The 26,194-nt window shown below is 36.6% G+C and overlaps 1 protein-coding gene across 1 annotated transcript in view; it reads right to left on the bottom strand.

Annotated features, from left to right (window-relative positions):
- The window catches only part of TINAG (tubulointerstitial nephritis antigen), a 95,226-nt gene extending 69,731 nt beyond the window's left edge, over window positions 1–25,495 (bottom strand). The window contains exons 1-4 of the mRNA XM_060110339.1: window positions 25,144–25,495; window positions 15,590–15,653; window positions 14,872–14,961; window positions 8,914–9,028 (exon numbers count right to left, since the gene is read on the bottom strand). Of these exons, the coding sequence (XP_059966322.1) occupies window positions 8,914–9,028; window positions 14,872–14,961; window positions 15,590–15,653; window positions 25,144–25,495 (621 nt within the window). The remainder of the gene's footprint in view (window positions 1–8,913; window positions 9,029–14,871; window positions 14,962–15,589; window positions 15,654–25,143) is intronic.
- Window positions 25,496–26,194: the final 699 nt, after the last annotated feature.

The following is a 26,194-nucleotide window of genomic DNA, read 5'->3' as shown; positions in this document are numbered from 1 at the left end:
AGATCCTTTTTGACCCACCTCCTAGAGAAATGGAAATAAAAACAAAAATAAACAAATGGGACCTAATGAATCTGCAAAGCTTTTGCACGGCAAAGGAAACCATAAACTAGACCAAAAGACAACCCTCAGAATGGGAGAAAATATTTGCAAATGAAGCAACTGACAAAGGATTAATCTCCAAAATTTACAAGCAGCACATGCTGCTCAATAACAAAAAAACAAACAACCCAATCCAAAAATGGGCCGAAGACCCAAATAGACATTTCTCCAAAGAAGATATACAGACTGCCAACAAACACATGAAAGGATGCTCAGCATCATTAATCGTTAGGGAAATGCAAATCAAAACTACAATGAGATATCAGCTCACACTGGTCAGAATGGCCATCATCAAAAAATCTAGAAACAATAAATGCTGGAGAGGGTGTGGAGAACAGGGAACACTCTTTCACTGCTCGTGGGAATGTGAATTGGTACAGCCACTATGGAGAACAGTATGGAGGTTCCTTAAAAAACTACAAATAGAACTACCATATGACCCATAAATCCCACTACTGGGCATATACCCTGAGAAAATCATAATTCAAAAAGAGTCATGTACCAGAATGTTCACTGCAGCTCTATTTGCAATAACCCAGAGATGGAAACAACCTAAGTGTCCATCATCAGATGAATGGATAAAGAAGATGTGGCACATATGTACAATGGAATATTACTCAGCCATAAAAAGAAATGAAATTAAGCTATTTGTAATGAGGTGGATGGACCTAGAGTCTGTCATACAGAGTGAAGTAAGTCAGAAAGAGAAAGACAAATACCATATGCTAAAACACATATATGGAATTTAAGAAAAAATGTCATGAAGAACTTAGGGGTAAGACAGGAATAAAGACACAGACCTACTAGAGAATGGACTTGAGGATATGGGGAGGGGGAAAGGTAAGCTGTGACAGAGTGAGAGAGTGGCATGGACTTATATATACACTACTAAATGTAAAATAGATAGCTAGTGGGAAGCAGCGGCATAGCACAGGGAGATCAGCTCGGTGCTTTGTGACCACCTAGAGGGGTGGGATAGGGAGGGTGGGAAGGAAGGAGTTGCAAGAGGGAAGTGATATGGGAACATATGTATATGTATAACTGATTCACTTTGTTATAAAGCAGAAACTAGCACACCATTTTAAAGAAATTATACTCCAATAAATATGTTAAAAAAAATCCCAAAAGAAAAAAAAAAAAAAGATGCTATGTTAGGGTAATACCATATTTCACTGAACCCAGGACATCATCAAATGTAAGAAGCCTCCCAATTTCAGAGTTTTAAAAAAGTGAAGAAATGTGCCTCTGGAGATTGATGAACTGGTATTTCCTAAAACGACTTCCTTAGAACACTAGTTCTGAGAAATTGTAATAGATAATTACAAAAGGAGGAGCTGATTAATCAAACAGTTCTGAGAAACTGGATTTAACAATTAAATAGATTTTTGTCCTCAAAGCAGTAGTTTTTATAAACTAACTAAGTGCTGCTGAGAGTCTCTAAGAAACGAAGGTAATGTTTGTGATTTTTAATGTGCATGACCCAATGCAAAGTATTTTACTTACGTTCCTTTGATTTCAAATCAGTTTTATTGTGAAGCAGATCAGAGAACTAGTGTTTCATGGAATGCACTTTGGCAAGAACCATAGTATGGACTAGATAGACCCAAATTTGGGGAGTCCATGTAACCAAGCCAGACCATATGAGGCCTTCCAAAACAGACCCACACCCATGTCCTCTGCCTGCCTTTTGTCTGCAGAAAAACTTTACTCAAAGAATAAATTTAATCAGAGAAGTGAGAAAATGCAGAAAGAAAGGGAAACAGTCAAGTAAGACAAAATAAGAATACTTTAACCATTAAACTAAGTCAAGGACCTTTAGTTCTTTCTCAAGGACTATAGATAATATTCTGAGCCATGTCCTTTGAGCTGTTTTGCAGATACTGAAACCCTTACCAAGTGGAAGAAGTTAACTGTATGCTGCCCACAAGCACTTAGACTCCAGACCGGTTGGAGCCAGAAGGTTGATGACGCTGACTCCCAATTAGCTCACCACCAACCAATCAGAAGAATGTCTACAAGCTGACCATGCCCTGCTTCTTGAACACTGTAAGACTCCTCACTACCCCCTCCAGGGCGTGACACATGGTTCTGAGGGCATTAACCTGCTGTGGCCCCCTTTGCCTGGCAAAGCAATGAAGCTATTCTTTTCTACTTCACCCAGAACTCTGTCTCTGCATTTCGATTTGGCACTGGTGAACAGATATCAACACACAGGCTCCTTATATCAACACACCAAATCACCTCAGGAATCTACCTTTTAACAGCCCCAAATTTTTGTTCCCAGAGAAGGGAAAAGTGAATTTTCACATTTCTTTTTGAAGATATGTCCTGTAGTGATCAATTCAGCCCCATGGCATTGGTCAAGGCATGCTCAATTACATCACAGTGCTATGCATCAGACTTTAGTAGAGAAAATAAACTGACAACTCAGAAACCGATTTGACAGATGAGACATTCATTCTGCCACAAGTTCAACTGGATAAGGAGTGAGGCCAGTGCATATTTCCTAAAGTTTGCTGAAGGGTTTGAGGTTCTATTTGGAGAAGGAGAGAAAGAAAGGAGAGAGCCTGGAGGAGACATGAGGAAATGCTTCAATGCTATTTGAATTTTAAGACTCTTAATTCAGAGACAAATGATTCTGTCCCTGGTTCTTTACCCCCTGAGCAGAGGAGATTCTGAAATGAGCTGAGGGAAGGATGTACTTAAACAGAATCCACCATAACATCTGGCTGTGATGCTCTTTTGCAGCATCCCTGGTGCCTACTGTATGCTATACAATTATTATAAAAACCTGATGCCATTTGCCTCGTGTTCATATGTGTGGAGCTAAGCATCAATTTTATGGAAAAGAATAGTCATTTTTGTTCAATATTATATTAAGAATATAAGTATAGAACTGTATTTTTAAACTTTTCTAATCAGTGTTTTGGTTTCTACAAGATGCTTTACACGGGTGACACACATTATTGATATTAAGTAGATGTTTGTTCAGGTAAGTTAGTTAATTAAATTAAACTTTAATTAAATAATTAAATTAAAACTAATTAAATAAAAAATTTCAATAACCTATGACAAGTAAAAACAAAAATTGGTAGTAGTCACTCTGATTTTTTCCAAAGGTACCTTTCATCCCACAGTACTTACTTACTATCACTAAAATATATTTTAGAGAGGAAAAAAATATTCTTCCTAGAGAAATAGATCCAGTCAATCAAATACTATGTCTTATCTAGATAATGATAAAGTATCCAGATGATGAAATAAATTTCCCTTTCTCATCTCAATAATCAGTGGTTTTAAAAGTTATTACATAATACATAAAATACAATTTTACTTGAACTTCCAGCAAACAATAGAAAAAGATCTTATTTTTTCTTTGTTGGTAATGCCAACTTAGACACACTAAAATCATCTGTACTGGTGACTGGGAAAAGATGTACTAGTAAACTGTGAGGCTGACAAAAAAAAAATTTAGAACAATTTTACATACATCAATCTGACACTGTATAATATAATAAAGCTACAGGTTTTAAATGCTATACCAGCCTTCTTAATGTTTTAATAATTTCTAAATATTGATAGCTCCACCTAAGATGCGATATTTATCTGTAATAGCTTTGTTAAATTTATTGTTTTCCCTGAGAAATGAATAGCAAAACTATTAAAAACATATCTTTTAACTAAGCCAAGTAGAAAAATGAACTCTGAATTTCCCTATCTCTGTTTGAAAATAGCACGTTTTATTCAAAACATTTGCAATATTTATAATATAACACAGGGAAGCCTCTTGAAGTTATCCCCCAAATTTAAATGCCTGGAAAAACAATCAGGTACAGAATTGTTGCTTTGATTAGATTTGATTTGACATGATTTGATTTGATTTGATTTGATTTGATTTAGGCACATAGTAGAAGAACTTTCAGGTTACCAAAAATATATAATCTCCGTCAGGGCCAATAAACCCAGAGTTACAACTTTCTTTATGAAAGAAAATGCTCCAAATGATGAAGTCCTGGGTAATTTAGCTCTTACAAAATTTACCTGTTTCAGAAACTTGCTAGTCTCCCAAGCTTAATCCAAGGGAGAAAGAGCCACTTTGTATATTATATAACATTTCATTAATGCTCTACTATACAGTCTGTGTGCTAAAACACTCCTTATTCATCATTTCATGGACTTCTTGCAGCCCTGTGAAGTGGGTGCCACTGCTACCATCATTTCAGCCAGACTAAGAGCCAAGCACACAGGATGCAGAGCTCATGTCCATCTCGGTATGTGAAACGGGGCCACATGACTAAACGCACTGCCTACATGTGCCTATTAACAAACTTCAACTGTGATGCTTCTGCTGGCTCCAAAGGACCTCAGCCCATGCCAATTTTGCATACAGTCATAATAATTGTTTTCTTTCTGAGACATTAAGTTCTGTTTTACCCCTGAATATACTTTCTCCAGCACTTTTCTTTCAATATTTTAACTTATGTTAGCAGCAACTAAAGTGTGTTCTGTGGAATCTAAATCTTGGGAAGTATTAACAGTCATTATAAACAAACAAAGAAGAAAAAGTTCTCTGATGCCATGAATTTAGGAAACACTGGGTGGAAAAAAAGGACAATGGAGGAAGAGTTCTCAGTGTCCTCAATATACTAATGAATAGTGTGCCTCTTCAGAAGAAAGATACAATACACCATTTCACAAATGTGTTTGACCACAGATAGGACATCTTTATTCCAAATCTTGCAGGATTGGTGGCCCATGGCACAAATGTTGAGAAATATTGAAATAAGATTTTAACCGTGTAATCACCTGTTTTGTACCATAAGGAGACAAGAAGCTCAAGTGGCAGAATTTAAAGTTCCTGTAGGGAGCTACATCAGTCCTGTGGTGAATCTATGCAAGCAAATACACAGTCTCAATGGACTGACCGAGAATCGTCTAATCATTCTTAACGTTTTTAGTGTACAACAATTTGGAACAAAGCTGTCCAATCAAGGCATTGCTTTGAACAATCTCAAGAAAACACTTTTAGGAAAAAGTTAGGCAAAGATTGATCAGCTGACATTTTTGACCTGACACTAGACATAATTTTAAAGTGGGTGAAGCGAATCTTCATACAAAACAAGGAGCTGCATGGTCTAGGCAGGACCCTCTTGGCCTTCTTTCTTTCCCTTTTTCTCACTTCCTCTCATCCAGTCTGCTTGTACCCAGAGAAAACAGTAAGTTTTCATTTCCTTTTGTCCGCCCTCACATAAGACTGCCATCCAGGAAAGGCTCCCAAAATCCTTGTTAGTTTTTTTCTAATCTCCCATGATCAACTTTTTTTTTTTTTTTTTTTTTTTTTTTTTTGCAGTACACGGGCCTCTCACTGTTGTGGCCTCTCCCCTTGAGGAGCACAGGCATCAGACGCGCAGGCTCAGTGGCCATGGCTCCAGCAGGGAAGCCCCATGATCAACATATTTCTATTCCTCATTTTTATAAATCACACTCCACAAAAAAATCATTTGAATTGAACTAATTCATCCAGATTAAATAGATTTTTTCATATTTATATAATCATGGAACTCTTTGTATAAGACCTGTTGATATTCTTCTAATGTATGTTCAGCAGACACATTATGGGACTAGTGACTGAAGTCAAGCAAAGTAGCCAGGAAAGCTAGAGGAGAGCTTTCCCAGGAACTTGGAATGACTCATGGCTCATCTTTCCTACCCAAGATAAAGAATTTGGTGAATCTCAGTTCTCATCCAGGTAATGTGCTCAAGGAAAGGGAGATGTTTTAGGCTGGGGATGCAATGAATTTTCTCAGAAAAATCATTCCCACTGTTGGCAACTGCCTACCCTAAGTGTATATATATACCATCCTATGTTGAAAATGGTATTTTAAAAAATTGGGGAAAAGTTGGGGGGAGGGGGAGTTATCCAGAAGCATACCCACACAAAAGAATTCATTTTCACTATTCAGAGGCAATTTGATGTATTGAGGGTATTTTCTATGTAGTCAACATGCAAAGGATTAATCTATTTTTTAAGCTCTTCCTGCGGCAACCAGTTTAACTTAGTTCATATAGACCCCACATTCTTCATTGAAGTTCTTGTTGTATTTCTGATTTTCTGATATCTGACCAGGTATTAGGACAACTCCAACACTCAGAAATTTTTTTTTTTTTTTTTTTTTTTTTTTTTTTTTTTTTTTTTTTGCGGTACGCAGGCCTCTCACTGTTGTGGCCTCTCCCATTGTGGAGCACAGGCTCCGGACGTGCAGGCTCAGCGGCCATGGTTCATGGGCCCAGCCGCTCCACAGCACGTGGGATCTTCCCAGACCGGGGCACGAACCCGCATCCCCTGCATCAGCAGGCAGACTCTCAACCACTGCGCCACCAGGGAAGCCCTCAGAAACTTTTTGAAAGGACCTCAGCCCTCAAGCTACTGTGCCCTAGAAATGGGAAGCTATGTCCTTGTGGGTAACAGAACTCTTATAGATCAGCCAAATTTTCCTTATTGCTTTCCTGGAATTACTTAGCTACTTTATTACATTAATTCATAGCACTAGGTAATTTAAATTCTCCCACAGTACTAATCATTAAGGTTTTTCATTTAAATATCACCATAGTCACTTTTATGCAAACAAATCCCTAGGAGCCAATAAATGATTTAGAATTAAATTACCTTTTTCTAAGCTACAGTGAGTGGCAATTTGGGAAAGAAACATACCTCGTTTTCTCTATAATATAAAATACTCTAAATTGCAAAAAATAAAGCTTCAAAAGGAAATGTTAGAAAGAATCAAGAAAAAATGTATATTGACACCCAAATCTATATTTGGCTAACTGGGACCATCACTAAAATCAAGAGAAAGAGTAATCCTTATAAACAGGGTGAATTTATTATTTTCCTATACACTTCTGTCTCTTTTTTTCCAGATAGATAAGGACAAAATTGAAAAAGAAAGCCAGAAAAAATAATTCTTTTCCAGTTGATCTTATAAGTAAGTCATGAATCTAAGCCACACCTCTAAAGATGTTATGTCTTACTGATTGTGGAAAAAATCCAAAAATATATCTAAGCTGATCATTTCATAAAGTTAGTTCTGGCTCCAAGACTTTTTGCTGTTTTGAACCTGAACTGGCCAAAGCTAACTGATTATACCGGAAGTCTAGGAACCATTTGGGGGCAGATCTTTTAAAGTCCTGGCTCTGCCATTTAAGTAATTCTATGGTGGTTTTTCTCTCCTCTCCATCTCCATGTGACTTGGCCTCTCTCTGTGTCAATGTTCTTGTCTTTAAAATGTGGAGAATTACAGTGCCCACTACATCAAGCTGGGAATTAGATGAGATAATGTATGAAAGTGCTGATAAGAGTGTTTGGCACACAACTACTCAATACATGGCAGCTGTTATGATCTTTTATGATACTAGTTACAATTTAGCAGGTCCTGCTACTGGAATTTGAACTAGAATAATAAGTCAGGGGATTACATCTTTCGAAAGCAAAGCGCATTGAACATTTAATGAGGAACTTGTGGATCTACAACTCATCCAACAGCATAAACAACAGCCCTGCTTGCTCTGAGATTCTGAGAGCTTCCAGGAATATTCATTGCAGAGGGAAGAGCCAGTTCTCCAGCAGCCAGGGAACCCCTCTCTGCCCTGGACATTTTTTTAATTTAATTTTTATTTTATATTGGAGTATAGTTAATTTACAGTGCTGTGTTAGTTTCAGGTATACAGCAAAGTGATTCACTTATCCATATACATATATCCATTCTTTTTCAGATTCTTTCCTATATAGGTTATTACAGAATACTGAGTATAGTTCCCTGTGCTATAGAGTAGGTCTTTGTTGATAATCTATTTTGTATATAGTAGTGTGTATATGTTAATCCCAAACTCCTAATTTATTCCTCCCTCCCACCCTTCCCCTTTGGCAACCAAAAGTTTGTTTCTGAAGTAAGTCAGACAGAGAAATACAAACATCATATGATATCACTTATATGTGGAATCTAAAAAAAAAAAAATGATACAAATGCCTTGGGCATTTGTAGCAGGCCTTGAATGCAATCAAAATCTCAACTGAGGGACACCACAAATGGGATGGTAAAACTGCAGCTCTAAGTTAGACATCTGTGATAACTAGACAGGTGGAAGATTCTTTATGCAAGGTACCTATTATCAGAAGATAACTCCTCTTGAAAATGAAAGGGAAAACCAATACAATAGTATTAGAAACATGAGGGTGTTATGAAACATGGCAATTTCATGAAGGAGTTTGCCAGCTCATCAGGGAAATTTGAAGGTGTTCTTTAAATGGAAAATGTGAGGATTTTTGAGGATAAACTTCTGCTAGTCATCATAGCATACCTGTCTGCAGTTACTGGCATTTATTTTATCTTCATTTCATAATGGAGTACCCAAGAGTTATCAAAACTTTGTTTTGATGAATTCACTAAATAACTAAGTTTACTTAGAAAATGAAAAATAAGGACAACTAATGACTTGCTTAAGCATTGGGTCACCTGAAAGCCAATCATCAGAAACATGAATTTCTCTGCAACGGTTAGAAATGTAAATGAACACAATCATTCCTGAAGAGAGGAAACTATATCTAATTAATATTAGTGAACTTTCAAAGTCCACATGAAAATTTGGGGGGATGTAACAACCATTTTGGGGAAAGGTTTTTTTAATTTATATGACAAAATTATCTCAGAAAGCACAAAACTCACTATTTTAGTTATTTAAAATTGCTTTATATGCACCTACAAACACACTTATAGAAACACACACATACATGAGTCAAACAGAGAGGATACTTACTGCCACTTCATTCATACTCAGAAGCAAGGGGCTGGGTGGCAGGGTGCCAAGGCGATATTTGAAACCCTCCTCCAAAGTCATTCCCCAGAATTGGCTGTAGTTCTGGGCTGTCCATCTGCCTTACAAATGAAAGAGAAAAATAGGTACAGGTTACATGAGGTCGCTTTTATCATTACATGTTCATTTATATTTCTGAAATTATATAGAAGCAAATCTGACAAAATTGGAACAGTTACTGAAAGCTAGATATTCATTACATTAATGATGCATTATTGATTACTTTAATAGGGAAGCATATCACTCTTCTTAAAGTAGGTCTATGTCAATTATTTTAATGTCTCAAATGAGGAACCTAAGGCTGTATTAATATAGACTAAATTTAAGAAGATTGAATCTCCACATACAGTAAAGGGATTTTAGTGATAATAAGGCCAATATATGCAGTTTCTTCTAAATGTCATTAAATGTATTTTAGAAAGAAGCTTGAATGTTCAGAAATGTACTTATAGGTTAAATAGGGTCATCTATTTTATTTATAATTTAGATTTGAAAAGAAGCTGACCATGTAAAAACAAGTATCCATGAAAAATTGAGGATAAAATAGTTATACTTAAAAAGATTACAGCAACGCTAATTAATTTTATTGAAATATTATATTGAAATATTGAAATATTCTATTATATATTAAATGAGTTAATTTGTGGTAAATGCTCAATAATATTAGTCATAATTAATATAATATAAATTCAATTGATGTAAAATTAGATTAAAAAGTACCTGTTTTTAGAGGCATATTTTGTGCCCTTACATAAAAAAAGTAAGATTTGTTTTCAAAATCTAATGTTGAGATTTCAAGGCAACAATTCCTTAAGAGATGATAAGATATGAAAAATGAGAAAGATGAAAGTACTTTAATCATTGTTTGTTTGAATTAACTACAACTTAAGGACAATATATTTTCAGTACTTAAGGCAAATCTAAACTCTATCCTGTTTTGTTTATCACCAAAATTGTTTACAGTGTGAAAGGTTCTTATGAATGATTAAAGATATGACTCAATTTTCAATAATATGACTGGCAAGTTAATTCTTTTCTTTTACAAGATCTGTTAGTTCATAAAACTTTAAGCAACTTTGAGCCACAATTTTTAAATGTAATCTCCATCATCCAGGGAATTTCAATAAAGAAGCTTTTGAATATATTAGACATTGCGGGTTTATTTAAGAGACCACCAGGATCAGCCTTAGGCAAATTCACGCAACAGTAAACTATGTTTTTGGTGCCTTACACTAGTAGTTTTTAAACACTGAGACATTTTTGGGCCATTTAATTAATCATTCAATTTAGTGAATAAGGATCAGTATTTTAAAAGATAAAATAGAATATAAGAGAAACAATAGGAAATAGAGTTTATAGGATAGAGTAAGGGTAAGTACTATTTATATACATTTAAGTATATGTAAAAGTGCATGTGTGTGAGTGTGTGTGTACTAGGTCATAAAGTTAAATGTATGATTTACTATAATTTATGCTCAAAAAAGCATGAAAAACACCACTGCTCTGTATCATCCTTTTTGACCTAGGCTCATCACTTTTTTAAAAAATTGAAGTATAGTTGATTTACAATATTGTGTTAATTTCTGCTGTACAGCAAAGTGATTCAGTTATATATATATATATATATGTATATATATATATATACATATATATATGTATATATATATACATATATATATACATATATATATATACACATATATATATATATACTCTTTCATATTCTTTTCCATTATGCTTTATCACAGGATATTGAATATAGTTCCTGTGCTATATAGTAGGATCTTGTTGTTTATCCATCCTATATATACTAGTTTGCATCTGCTAGTCCCAAACTCCCAATCCATCCTTCTCCTACCCCACCTCTCCCTTGGCAACAACCAGTCTGTCCTCTATGTCTGTCATCACTTTCCTTTTAACCCAAGTTAGCATTTACTGAACATTCTTAATTTATCTATCACATTCTTCAGTAAACACTTGTAACATAGAAATAAATTTCTCTACCTTCAAAAAGCTCATACTCTAAAAAGCCTACAAAGAGAGAAATGACTTCAGTATGTGTAATTTATTAGCGGTAGGTCAAAATCTGATCAGAGTAGAGGACTGAAACATGACTCTTCCTGAAGGAGTTAGAAGAATTTTTTACAGAAAGTGATTTTTTAGTGCTCAGCCTGGAAGGATGAGAATGAGTTAGACAGCCAGATGTGAGAGAAGAGAGAATTTATTCTAAATAAAGGCAACTCTGGAGCAAAGCAGGTTTGAAATTGGGAATAACATTTAGGGAATAGCAGATAAGTAGAACACTTAAACTATGAGAGTGACCAGAGAGACAGGGGCTGGAAAGAGTGTAAAAGATGAGGCAGTAAAGCATTTGGAACAGATTGTTATTTATGCTGAGGAGTATAATTATATTCTAAAACAATGGAGTGTCATTGAAGACTTTTTAAGAACCTGAGTGACAGAATCAAAGCTTTGTTTTAGAAGGATAACCATGAAAGTACAAAGGATTGGTTGGAATTTGGTCAGACTGGAAACAGAGAAAAGTCAGGTCATTTCAAACTAGGGCTGATAAAGAAATGGACTAGAATATAGCATAAGAATAAAGGAAATAAATTTCTAAAATAAACTTTGTGGGGATTACAAGAGTCTAGTGAATGAGAGTGAAGAGGAAAGAAGCCTCAAACTAACTTCAGATTTTCTGGCTTAGTTGACATGGTAGCGGGGGATGCCAGTAATCAAGGACAAGTCAAAAGGTTAATCTTTTTGATTCGGAGTATTTTTGACTTTGAGAAATCAGTAAGAAATCAAAGTCAACTTATTCAATAGATAGTCTATAGTCTTTGAGTTCATAAGAAAAATCAGGGTTAGAGATATGATGGATTAAAAATGGGTACAAATTCTTTGTTGCTCTTTCCATCAAGAGATGGAGTCCTGGGGGCTTCCCTGGTGGCGCAGTGGTTGAGAGTCTGCCTGCCGATGCAGGAGACATGGGTTCATGCCCTGGTCCGGGAAGATCCCACATGTCACAGAGCGGCTGGGCCCGTGAGCCATGGCCGCTGAGCCTGTGCATCCGGAGCCTGTGCTCCGCAACGGGAGAGGCCACAGCAGTGAGAGGCTCGCGTACCAAAAAAAAAAAAAAAAGAGAGAGAGAGAGAGATGGAGTCCATTTTTCCAACCGTTGAATGTGAACTGGCCTGGTAACTTGCTTTGCCCTGTAGAAAGCAGTGAAACTGAAAATGTGCAAATTTCAAGCTTTGGCCTCACCTGAGGCCATTTCCACCCTCCACTCATGTCCTGCTTGAACACTGTCATTATGTGAAGAAACCAAGGCTGTCCTGCTGGAGACACATGGGCCCCCCAACAACCAGCACCAACCACCAGACATGGGCAGGGGGCCACCTGGACAATGCAGCCCCAGCTGAGGCCCTAGATGTCTGTGGACACATGAGTAACCCCAGGAGAGACCAGGAAAAGAGCCTCAGCTAAGTTCATCCCAAATTGCCGGTATGAACAAATAAAAAGCTTGTGCTTTCAGGGCACTAAATTCTGAAGTGGTTTGTTTGACAGCATCAGATAAACTGAGACTGTTCTCTCTCTCCCTTTGTTCCACTAACTTGCTGATTATTAGTTGTGCTACTAATTTGCCACTTATAACTGCCCTATCACTAGAAATCCTTTTACAAAGTTATGATATGTGGATTCCTCAGCTAGATTGTAAATTCCTCTAAGAAATTATTTATTTGTATCCTCAGCAGTGCCAAAAGGGAAACACATGTTTTGTTAATATTAATTGCATTACAACATAATACAGGGAATAAATAAGCACTGAAGTGGGCTATGCCAAAAGAATAAAGGTTTGTATCTAAATACTACCAAGATGACAGAAATAAATGTTTTAAAGCAAAGGTTGTATATATTTGTATGTAGGCTATTTTAAAAAGCACTTAAAATAGACATTGAATGCTATAATATGACTCTGTTTTCATACATGAAAACAACTTGAACATCAGGAACAGTAAATATCTGAGAATTAGAACTTTCTTTTAAATTCAAGGACTTTCTACACTCCCTCCTGTTGTTCCCTGGTAAATAATTTTAGTTTTACTCCTTTTCTTCATACTTTGTCTCTTTTACTTAACTTTTTTCTTTGATCTGTGTATATTTTCTTTTGCTGCAATTTTACTTCACCTTTTTTTTTTAAGTCATCTATGTTTGCTACTAAAAGGCAAATCCCGTGCCTCTTAAATTGTCCTAGAGTACTCTCAAAATAAACAAATGATGGAAAGAAAATTCTTCCTCCCAAAGAAGGCAGCATTCCCAACAGATCTGTACTCTTATATGACTTTCTTTCCACATTGCTTTAGACTGCAGTTTCTCCTGGGTTCTGTGACAGTGGAAAGCTTGGCTGCTTATCTTGGCTTCTTGGAAATGTGTGCTTGTTAGCTCAAGCATTTGAATCCTTTTAGGAACCTGATTCAGATAATCTCTCATGATGACACATACTCTTATGTCCTTTTAATGATTTAAATATCACTTAGCCATAGAAAATAATTGTTTTTCCCTAGAAATACTTGAAATGTCACCATATTATCACCTAAAATATTGTCAAAACACATACACACACACACAGAGGAGTTGAGAATGGTTTAAGAATATTAATATCAACAAATGTGACTTCCAAGTGTCTTTCATGTCTTCCAAGCAAATACTCTGGGTGCATCGAAAATTAGTGCTCCCACTGTCCTAGGAAACATATGTCTTAGGTGTAGCAAGAAGCGATATTTCTACGTTTAAAAAACGCATTTCAGGGGGCTTCCCTGGTGGCGCAGTGGTTGAGAGTCTGCCTGCCAATGCAAGGGACGTGGGTTCGTGCCCCGGTCCAGGAAGATCCCACATGCCGTGGAGTGGCTGGGCCCGTGAGCCATGGCCACTGAGACTGCACGTCCGGAGCCTGTTCTCCACAACGGGAGAAGCCACAACAGTGAGAAGCCCACATAGCGTAAAAAAAAAAAAAAAAAAAAAAAAAAAATGCATTTCAGGATGACTTCACTTTTATAGTTGCTTGACAATAGGTCTTCTCACGTGAAATCTTTTCCTGAAGGTGGAAAACGTTTTCGAGGGTGTATAGAGATTTGATCAGTGACAGTGGAGAAATCCTGAAGCAGAAAACAGCTGGCCCATCCCTTCTCCCTTCAGTTCACTAAAGAAAGCCAGTGTCAGCACCTACACCTAATTCCCTCTATGCAAGTGGAAAAGTGACTTAATTTATTAATCTATCAGAGAGCATCAGTTATTTCCTTTAAGTGTCAATCAGCTCAAGCGTCCATTTATTAGCGAAGTAAAATGGCTCAACCAGTGTTTTGACTCAACCGTGAGTGAAATTGGCTAGATATCAGTCATGTCGATGACGCTGTCTAGATGGACTGGTCGTTTGGGGGATCATCGAGATAAAATACTGCTTTCCGAAGGTCGGAATCTACCCAGGTTAGATGAGCATATGATTGGCTGGGTCAGGGCAGCAGCGGAAGGAAAGATGATAAACATGAATGAACCTGTTTGCCTACTTCCTGATTTTGCCTGAATACTTATTTAAACTAAAGCTCCCCCTACTAGCCTCACTCACACCTTGACACTGCTCCTTCCTAAACAATTTAAGACCATGCTCTATATTTCCTCTTTGTGCATTTTAATTTTTAATCATTTAATGTTAACCTCTGTTCATTCCAATTTCACATGCCTTTCTACCGCCCTCCCCATTTCTCACCCACTCTTTTTTTTTTGTTTGTTTTTGAAAGAATGATCATTTTTAGAAGGAAATGATAGGAAATATATTGTTTGAAACCTGAGGGGTAATGGGGGTGGGGAGGCGCCAAAAAGCCTAGAAAGCAAGATTTCTCTCACCCATAGTCTCCTTTATTGACATGTTCAATTAATCCTGGTTGAACAAGGCATACATGCTGGGAACATTTCCATTGCTGTCCTGAGCATGTGCTGTAAAGATACAAAAATTATGAAAGTGGCCTGGTCTTTAGGGAGTGTACTTATAAAATTAGTAACCAGAGTTGCACCTTGTTAAGGCATAAAATATATTTTTGACTACTGTTAACCATATGACCATTTAATTCTTGGCAAAAATAAATCACAACACATGCATTAGCTACCACTCAATATCTTCCACTTCAGGCAATTAATAAATGAAATGATCACAGAGTCATTGGAGTTTGAAAACATAAGACAATGGAGACAATAGATTCAACACATTTGTAATTGTAAATTTTCTGCAGGATAATCAATTTCAAGGCAGCTTTGTTTTATATATAGTTACTGTGTTCGAGAACACGTGATTTTCCTGTAGTATATCAGAATGTTTAAAATTAAGAGGTTTGTGAAAGCAGGCAACTGTCACAAATACCAAACTTAAACGTTAAATGAAATATTCATGATTAGCTTTTAAACATTTATTAAAATTAAATATGCTTATAAAAAACTATGGGTATGTGATATGACTTATGATTCTATCTGTATTTAAATATATGCTTTGTTTCACAAATGTTCCTTTTATTTGAAGAAAACATACACAGACAGTAGAATTCAGTTCTGTGCCACTTAAATTCATTACCAGGAATTGCAGTTTTCTTTAATTACTGATCCTTCTTCATAATGTTGACCTTCTCTGTGGCAACCTGTCAACATACCACATAAACAAATCAAAATTCTAAATTGAGTAATAAGTAAATTAAAATTGTATTTAGTTTTTTTCAAATATGCAAAAAAATTTGGTGGCCATCTGAAGGAAATCCATATAAGATTTATGTCAAGGTTTGTATATCAAATTCTTATGGGCTTGTTCCATAAACTTCTATCTTTACATTGTATATTTGTTTCAACTGAAAGGATTTGTAAAGCATAAAAACTAGATTACTGAGGTATTAATCACTAAACGCACTCAGAAAAATAATTAATGTATTCAAGTAGGTAAGCAGTAAAACAGTGTTTGAATTAATCTGTGGCATTTCTTATCTTAAAAATCTAATCAACTCTCATATGTAAATATGATTAATTACATATGCTTAGAGGAAGGAGCTCAAAGTGTTGGACCAAAATATAATTCTATTTCAGTGAATTCACCTTACAAAGATAAACTCTATTTTTTCTTCAAATTTTTTTTTTTTTTTTTTTTTTGTGGTACGCGGGCCTCTCGCTGTTGTGGCCTCTCCCGTTGTGGAGCACAGGCTCCGGACGCACAGGATCAGTGGTCATGGCTCACGGGCCCAGCTGCTCTGCAGCATGTGGGATCTTCCCGGACCGGGGCACGAACCCGTGTCCCCTGTATCGGCAGGCAGACTCTCAACCACTGCACCACCAGGGAAGCCCATTTCTTCAAAATTTAGATGAGGAGAAAAATTTATATGGTTGTAGTCCTTTGTGTTTCAAGTCCAAATGTTTCTCAACCATTAACCAAAACTCGTTGCTATTTTACCAAACTCTATAAACTACTTCAAAGAGATGAATGGTGAATCATCATTATATGAAAACCAATCAGTAAGATATGGTGAAAATAATACCCTGGCTACAAATTAAATCCCTTTTGAAAATATAACTTACACAAATTTAAGTTCATGCTGAATTAGCAAAAGTAGCAAAATTCGCTCCTTTGTCATGTGAAAACATTTTTGACGGAGACATGTCACTGATAGATCACAACAATGGCCCCTAGTTAAATAAAATGAATTCTAACTTCTTATTCATACAATCATAGGAGGAAATCTACATGTTTAGAAAGCATTCCAAGGGACCTGGCTTAACCACCAGCCACAATGTCACAAAAGCCACTTACAAATTAGCTATCCTCCAATTTTTCCAAAAATTGTTTCACAGGAAATATTTTACAACTGCCCTTCTTCAGCATGCACTGTGTTCTCACAGTTCAATCTTTTGCTTAATAAATCTAAAAATTTCCTTGTATTTGCATCTATCCACCTCTTTTCCATGGATTTTCGGCATTCCACTCTCACGAGAAGAGAGAAGGAAACTACCTCTCTCCTGGACCAAAGGGGAGGGGAAAGATTTAACTTTAAATCAAGTTCGGAGTTTTAATTATTACCCAGGATTAAACACTTTTTGTAAATGAATTTCTATGTTTGTAACTTACAAAGACCCCGGAATTTTTACTACCTAGGAAAGCAACAGAAAATTCATGCAACAATTCAAGTTTTATTCAAAATCAAGGGAAGTACTTCCTTGACTAGTTCTAAAGGAGAGGAGGGGCAAAATCAAAGCTAATTTTTAAAAATTTATACTGAAGTATAGTTGATTTACAATGTTGTGTTAATTTCTGCTGTACAGCAAAGTGATTCAGTTATACATATATATGTTCTCAAACCTGGCTCTTAATCAAAACCAATGAATGTTGCTTGTCCAGCATACCAGTTATATAGATAAAGGGATAAGAAATCACAAACGTCCTAAGGAAAAAAAGGCTGTCCCTTCTCTAACCTGTACCCCAGCTATTAATTTTGAAGTAAAGAGAATGTTATCACCGTGCTCCCCCCCAAGATCATTAGTACTAGGTCTAGTGTTAGCAAAAGTTCCATTTCTTGGTCTTCCCTCCTTAATATCAAGTCAGAGTTGACTATAAGAAACAACGTTTGCTGTAATCTCAACTTGAGAGTTGGCCTCTTGGACAAAAACCGTAATCTGTTCATCTGAGTCTGGCCAAGGTGCTAACAAAGCATCAACTTCTACACAATACAGAAACACAGTCCACTCCCTTCCTCCACTCTTCCCAACTCCAGTGTATCCCTCATCCCCTGAAAAGCATTTAGAGAGATCTTTTAAAAGCTACATTGTGTCACTCCTTGCTTAAAATCCTCAAGTTATTCCCCATCAAATTTAAAATAAAACCAAACTTCTTACAATGACCTATAAGACCTTATCCAAAATCTCTCTTCCATAACCTTTGTCCTCATCACTCCTGTTGTGCTGGCTAAAGGGTTTCCATAATACTGATGAGGATGGAGAGAAGTGGATGAACATAATTTGGAGGCAAAGCAAATGGGACTAGCTCTTGGATTGAGTTTGGAGAATGAGGAAAATGAGGAATCAAGGGTGTCTCACTAGGATTTTGGCCTGAGCCATAGAGAGGCAGTGAAGCTAATATTGAAATAAGGAACAGGCTTATGGCAAGAAATCAAGAGTTCTGTTTTGCATATTTTAGATTTAGATTAAGCCTAGGTTAGTCATCCTAATGGAGAATATCAAGTAGAGTAGTAATGGAAATTCAGAGTTAAGTCATGACTGGAGCATGAATTTGAGAGCCAGCAACATACGTATCTTTAAAGCCTTCAGACTACATAAGAGGCTGCTTGAGAGAGGGTTTGTAGGTAAGAGAAAGATGTCCAGGACTGAGCTCAAACTCTGTAGCTAACAGACATTCAGAAGAGGAAACAGGGAAGGAGTGACCCATAAGGAAGAAGGGAATTCAGGTGAAGGTAGAGTCTTGAAAACTAAGAGAAGAAAGAATTCCATACAAGCAAAAGTGGTCACCTACACAGAGTACGACTGAGGGATCAAGAAAAGAACTGACATTTTAATATTACATTTGAAAACATAAAAGTCTTCAATAACCCTCCCAAGACAGAGCTCGGTAAAGTATCAGGAAACAAGGTCTTGTAGGAATGAGCTGATGAGAGGCTTGGAAGTCAGGAAGTGAAATATTTCCTTCAGATATTTTTGCCATTAAAGGAAAGAAGGAAGTGGGATAATAGTTGGTTAAGGACATGGAGTTGAGGGAGAGATTTTTCAAAGTTGGGAGCTACAACTACCTACTAACCTCCTGCAAGAGAATATCTTGTAAATGATGTTTGCTCACTTTCTTAGTTAGTTCCTTGAGTAAAGTTCCTAGAAGTGGAAATTCTGGGTCCAAATTGATGTTTGGACATCTTTAAGGCATTTAATTCACATTGTCATTTTTTTTTTCTTTTCAGAATGATTTTACCAATTTACATTCACCAGCAGTTGAGTGAATGAGTTATTCTGTGTCACCCTAATGCACAGACTGTAACTTTGGTTCCCATGTTAGGTACCACCTCATCATGGGAACAGAGTTAGGGTTAGAAATTAACCTTTGATGCTGTCTAGCTTCATCTCCCAAGCAATGCCTGAATCCTCTTTTGGATTCTACTAGTTTTAAATGAAAAATATTTCTTTTATAATGTTAATTTGAGAACATGATTGACGTTTATAGGTAGCAGAAAAATTGGGGGAGTTAAAAAAACATTTTTGTAAATCAATAGTCTTGTAAATTGATTGATCCAGGGGAGAAAGGGAGAAACAATGTTTTAGGAGAGAAAGAGGGAGAGGAGAGAGGAGAGAAAAGGAGAGAGAGGGAGGGAGGGACAATTGTAAGGGTGGAGATTTTGAAAAGATAAGAGACAGTGGGAATAAAGACACACAGCTACTAGAGAATGAACTTGAGGATATAGGGAGGGGGAGGGGGAAGGGTAAGCTGTGACAAAGTGAGAGAGTGTCATGGACATATATACACTACCAAACGTAAGATAGATAGCTAGTGGGAAGCAGCCGCAGAGCACAGGGAGATCAGCTCTGTGCTTTGTGACCACCTAGAGGGGTGGGATATGGAGGGTGGGAGGGAGGCAGATGCAAGAGGGAAGAGATATGGGAACATATGTATATGTATAACTGATTCACTTTGCTATAAAGCAGAAACTAACACACCATTGTAAAGCAATTATACTCCAATAAAGATGTTAAAAGAAAAAAAAAAAGAGTGAGGAAGGAGACATGAGCCAAGAAATTCAGACAGCCTCTAGAAACTGGAAAAGGCAAGGAGAGGGATTCTCCCCTAGACCTTCCAGAAGGAATGCAGCCCTGCTGATAACTTGACTTTCTTCCAGTGAGACCCATTTCAAACTTCTGGCTTCCAGAACTGTAAAATAATTATTTTGTGTTGTGATAATTTGTCATAGCAATAAGAAACTAATACGTGTCCATAAGTCATTTGAATAAATGATATATTCACACACACACACACACACACACACACACACAAAAGACACAGTGGGAGTTAGAGCTCAAGAGGAGGAATCTACTCCATGGAAACAGTAACCAATATGGGGGTACTTTGAAAATTATGATGATGGAGAGATGAGAAAATTCCTGGTGGCTTTATTTCCTCAAGGAAAAATGTATAAAGCACTTCAGAGTGAGTTAATCAAACTGATTATACCTTGACATAGATGATAGATAGATAGATAGATAGATAGATAGATAGATAGATAGATAGATGATAGTAATGGTTGTTGAAATTAAAGGAGTTTTGCAACTTTAACAGTCATTAATACAAAAATGAAACAAATCAGATATTTGGAAAGTGAAATCCATCTTTTTTTTTTTTTGAGCTTTTTATTTTTATTTTTTTTTTATTTTACAAATTTAATCAGTTATACATATACATATGTTCCCATATCCCCTCCCTTTTGCGTCTCCCTCCCACCCTCCCTATCCCACCCCTCCAGGCGGTCACAAAGAACCGAGCTGATCTCCCTGTGCTATGCGGCTGCTTCCCACTAGCTATCTACCTTACATTTGGTAGTGTATATATGTCCATGCCGCTCTTTCACTTTGTCACAGCTTACCCTTCCCCCTCCCCATATCCTCAAGTCCATGCTCTAGTAGGTCTGTGTCTTTATTCCTGTCTTACCCCTATGTTCTTGATGACATTTTTTTCTTAAATTCCATATATATGTGTCAGCATACAGTATTTGTCTTTCTCTTTCTGACTTACTTCACTCTGTATGACAGACTCTAGGTCCATCCACCTCATTACAAATAGCTCAATTTCATTTCTTTTTATGGCTGAGTAATATTCCATTGTATATATGTGCCACATCTTCTTTATCCATTCATCCGATGATGGACACTTAGGTTGTTTCCATCTCCGGGCTATTGTAAATAGGGCTGCTATGAACATTTTGGTACATGTCTCTTTTTGAATTATGGTTTTCTCAGGGTATATGCCCAGTAGTGGGATTGCTGGGTCATATGGTAGTTCTATTTGTAGTTTTTTAAGGAACCTCCATACTGTTCTCCATAGTGGCTGTACCAATTCACATTCCCACCAGCAGTGCAAGAGTGTTCCCTTTTTTCCACACCCTCTCCAGCATTTATTGTTTCTAGATTTTTTGATGATGGCCATTCTGACTGGTGTGAGATGATATCTCACATTAATTATTAATACAAAAATGAAACAAATCAGATATTTGGAAAGTGAAATCCATCTTTTGATTTGAGAAAATATGACAATATGATATAACTTATTTTAAAATAACTTCATCATAAAGTGTTCTAATAAATGTGCTGGTCTCAATGTCACTTCAGGGAAGGCAGTTGCCTGCTCTAATCAGGAGTCTGCATCACAGGGGTGGTCAGGAGCACTGATCCTGAAAGGCCAGACTCCAGGTAAGCTGCTACAAGGGGTTCCATTATCCATCTTTTAATGAACACTAGAGTAGCAGTATGATGGGTATCAGAAATGGGCTTTCACTGGCAAAATTAGTGGTTTGTTAATCAGCATAATGGATATAAGTAATCAGCTCTTATCAGTTAAATTAACAGCAATAAATTGATGTAGATTAGCTAAAACACTTAAAAATCACATCCCACTCTCATACTCCACAGTTTTTATGTATCTCTTAAGGTCAAAAGCCTTCACTCTTAGACCTGATGCCCTAGAATTGATCTCTACAAAGTCCTGTGTCCAGCCACTGGGTAAGAGGATTTATCATAACCTGACACCCTCTGTAATATTATCACATGGGAAAATTCCAGTAAATTTTTCAAGCAAGGTAGATGAGGGAACATCTAACAGGATGGGTACCTGAGACTTCATGGAGCTTAAAAGGTTTATGGATTAGTGTATATTTCCTTACCAGTGTATATTTTTGTAACAGTATGCATGGCAGGATTCAGACTGTGATTTATCTTCATTGTAATATGGTTAAGGAGGTCATGAAGGGATAAATAATCCTCATTCAATTCAAATGTGTCGGTGGTATACATCCATTTTTTACCAATGTGAACATAAGAGTTGTGTGTAATCAAATTAGCTTAGGTCTGCTCACAGCACATGGTCCACTAGACTCTTTTCTTAAGATCTGCTACACCAAGAGATTCTGTCTGGAAAAAGCACTCTGGTTCTGTTTCAAACTCTATCACGTGTTTTCTGTATCTGACATTTGAAATCCTCCAATGACTGGAAGTAACCAGCAGAGATGGGACAAAACCCAGAAGGAAGATGTTTAGTCATATGTCCAAACCAATTTACACAAAAGGTACATATCTATTTATTTATTTTTTTGACATATTAATTAATTAATTAATTAATTAATTAATTAATTAATTAATTTAATTAATTTTTTTGTGTTACATGGGCCTCTCACTGTTGTGGCCTCTCCCATTGTGGGGCACAGGCTCCGGATGTGCAGGCTCAGTGGCCATGGTTCATGGACCCAGCCATTCCGTGGCATGTGGGATCTTCCCAGACCAGGGCACGAACCCGTGTCCCCTGTATCGGCAGGTGGACTCTCAACCACTGCACCACCAGGGAAGCCCCATATTTATATTTTTAAACCTTAAGATAATATACATAGTTTTAAGTCCCAGGTTGAAAAAGAAATGCAGTATAAGAGACTAGACAATAACATGTAACTAGATACTTGAAAAATATTTAATTAATCAGTGAATGAACTAGACAATACCATGTAAGTAGATAACTGAAAAACATTTAATAAATCAGTGAATAACTGAAAAATATTTAACAAATCAGTGATGCTTTATTAGCATCTCAGAGGAAAGTCTCTTTATATGGCAAAAAAAAGTATAAATAGTATATCATTTTCTATTTATTTTAGTTAATTTTGTACAAGTTTTAAATATTGTGTAGTGCTATTTTCTTTTAACCAGCTACTTTCATAAGGAAGATAAAACAAAAGAAAAAATCACCTTCATGAGTGCAAATATAGTTTACTGTGAACATTTGCTACTAAATAAACTGATGAATTGCTTCCCTCCATCATGAATGGAATAAAAACTATGCTGGGAACATAAGTTCTACCTAAAACATTTCCCTAAATTAAAGTCTTAGAAAATCCTAGCTTTCAAGCAAAAATGGACATTGAAGAAGCAGCAATTTCTTTTCCAAATGGGTTACATGATTCAAATAAGAAAAGCTCAAATACGTTTTAGCACATCAAAAGCACCACAGCTGATCCATAATATTTATCCTCAACTTCCAGGAAGCTGACCCTATTCGTACTTAACATCTCTCAATGAGTTCTCATAACAGGATAAAATCCTAAACTCTTGATGTGGCCTATAAATCCTGGCAAAATCTGACCTCTACTCACCTGTCAAACCTTATCTTATGTCACCCCCAACCCTCCACTGATCATGACTCTCCAGAAGTGGTGGCCTCCATCCAATTCCTGGGCAGCACCAAGCTCCTGGCTCCCAGATCCCTTTCTGTTGGCCCTTCTTCGGGTCACCTCACTCCTAACTCCTCAAGTCTCCCACCCAAGCTAATGTTATGCATTATTTTATATGTTAATGTTATATTCTGGTATACTTTCTGACCGCACCCTAAGTGTTTCCTTCAGAGAATTTAACACAATTTGCAATTGTACAGTGAATTTGTTAAATATCTTATAACCCCCACATATAACTTGACTGTCACTTCCATGAGGATAATATCTTGTCTTTTTTCTTCCCCATGGTTGTGCCCAGCAAAAGCACAATGACTGGCATGGTGGAGGTAGTCAATTAATATTTTTTTGATGAATGGCTAGGGCTGTCTGAGAGACTATCTGCCACTTTTTAGGGTGAAATAAATGTTTGCTGAACTGTTTACTGGTAAAGACAAAGGCCCGGCATTAATTTATTTTTTATTGAAATTAGTTGATTTACAATGTTGTGTTAATTTCTGCTGTACAGCATAGTGATTCAGTTATACATATATATATATATTCTTTTTCATATTCTTTTCCATACGGTTTATCACAGAACATTGAATATAATTCCCTGTACTATACAGTAGGACCTTGTTTATCCACCCTATACCTAAAAGCTTATAATACGTGTGTGTTTTAAGGAATACTTCCTCAATTTTACAGACAAGATGACATTACTGAGAATGAAGGCAACAGTCAGCATCTGGATCTTGCTAGAAGGATACCAAATCCTAGCTTATCCTACGTTGTCTTCTAATTGTAATCTCCACTCACCATCACCCATTTACAGTCATGTGACATAGCTCCTAGGAAACCTGCACTGCTGCCTGTATAAATGGAGCAATAGAATTTTATTTTGTGTTTTTGGCAAATTTTGGATATATCGATTGCTCAGATTCTATAGTCATTTTACTATAATTAGACCAATACAGGAAATACCACCATTCTCCTTATGAATTATTTGTATTTATTCACTCAGTCTTAGACTTTTAAAACTACCCTATATGGAGCACTCTTTTGTTTTTAATAGTTTAAAACCCCAGATTGGCAAAATGAAACAAAACAAAAACACACATGGTGACTCTATTTGGTATTATTTAGGCAGAGAGGGTGGCCAGCTTTATTTTGCCTTTGCACTGGTCTAAATGACATTGCTATAACATAGGTTCTAATGCTACAAGGTCCAATAGTCTCATGAAATAGTAAGTAAACTGTTACATAAATCTGCAGAGGATCAGGCTTGTGAACTTGATGAGATTCTCTAAGAGGTTACACTCAAAAAAGTGTGAGCGATTTTTTTCTTGTCAGTACATTTTACAAAAAAAGAAATAAAGAATTTTAAGTAACTTTTATATAAGTTGAGTGAGTATTCAAAACGGAATCTAGACCAGCCTTCGTGGCTGTCACAGCAGAACTTTCCTGAAGGCACTAGTCTGATGCATGTACCCGGCATCTAAACCAAAGCACATTAACAATCCTAAGAAATTTATTCTGGTGGTCGAAATATTCATTTTTCATTTCAACTTAAGAAAGGAAGGGAGGAAGGAAGTGACGGAGGGAGGGAGGAAAGAGAAAGAGAAAGAAAAAGAAAGTTGGACAGATCTTGTTATGAACTAGAATAATTCTTGAACACATTCCCAAAGCCTACCTTCTGGATACCAAGGCTTTGTGTGAGGAGGCCATTCCTTTTCACTGCAAAATGACTTGTAATCAGGACAGCAATCAGAATTCTCCCTTTCACAGAATTTATCACAGTAACAGAGTGCATTTGTCTCATAGAACTGAGTCACACAGGCATCATCTCTGTCTTCACAACAACCAAAACTTCTACAGTATTGCCCTTTGAAAATGGCTCTTTTGAATCGAGTACTTTCCAAAATGGTGTGATTCCAAGTGAAATTAACTCCTGGGTCCACTTCTCTTTGAGATAAATACTGTCTCTCCATCCAAATTTCTGTGGTGAGATAAGCAAGGATTAAAATCTTATATCCAGTCCACATTCTCCAGATGTCAGGTGTGACTCCCACTTGCTATTATATCCAATACCCTTGGCCTTGGGGCTTCTCCTTGGAGCCTGAATTCTAATCATCAAGACAACTCAGCCTGAATCCTGAAACTGATCCTTTACTTGAACTGAGTGTATTTCTTGTAGTTAAACATTAATCAAGAATGTCAATGTTTGCTCAAGATAAGGTAAGTGTTAGAAATAGACCATTTTCATTCTTCCAACGTTTAAATTTTATATTTAATATAATGGGAAAAATGTCCATCACCATAAAAATAAATACCTAAAAATCTTACGTATAGATGACATATTGAATATTGCTTGCTTCCAAAATAATCTAGATTCTTAAATCAAAAACCTCTCTGGAATACACATGGCCCAAATTATGGCTGTAATAACTATTGGCAAGGTGTAGGGAATTCAAAAGTCAAAAACAATTTTTCATCACCTACGTGCACCACAACTAAAATCCAGTCTGTCCTGAGGTTGTCTGCTAGGATCTGTCATAACAATAACACACGTCCAGTCACACACTGGCTTGATTTTCCATGTGTATCCCAGTCACCTACCAGAAGCATTTTGATTTTGAGGTTTAGTGGAGCCTAATTCAGCTAGAAATTCCCTGATGGTGACCTTAGTTTTCTTTACCTGAATCTCTACTTGACATCAATGCAGGAATCTGCAGTATCTGAAA

The sequence above is a fragment of the Mesoplodon densirostris genome, chromosome 10 (assembly GCF_025265405.1).
Source record: "Mesoplodon densirostris isolate mMesDen1 chromosome 10, mMesDen1 primary haplotype, whole genome shotgun sequence".
NCBI lineage: Eukaryota > Metazoa > Chordata > Mammalia > Artiodactyla > Ziphiidae > Mesoplodon > Mesoplodon densirostris.
This window is presented reverse-complemented; position numbering and strand designations above follow the sequence as displayed.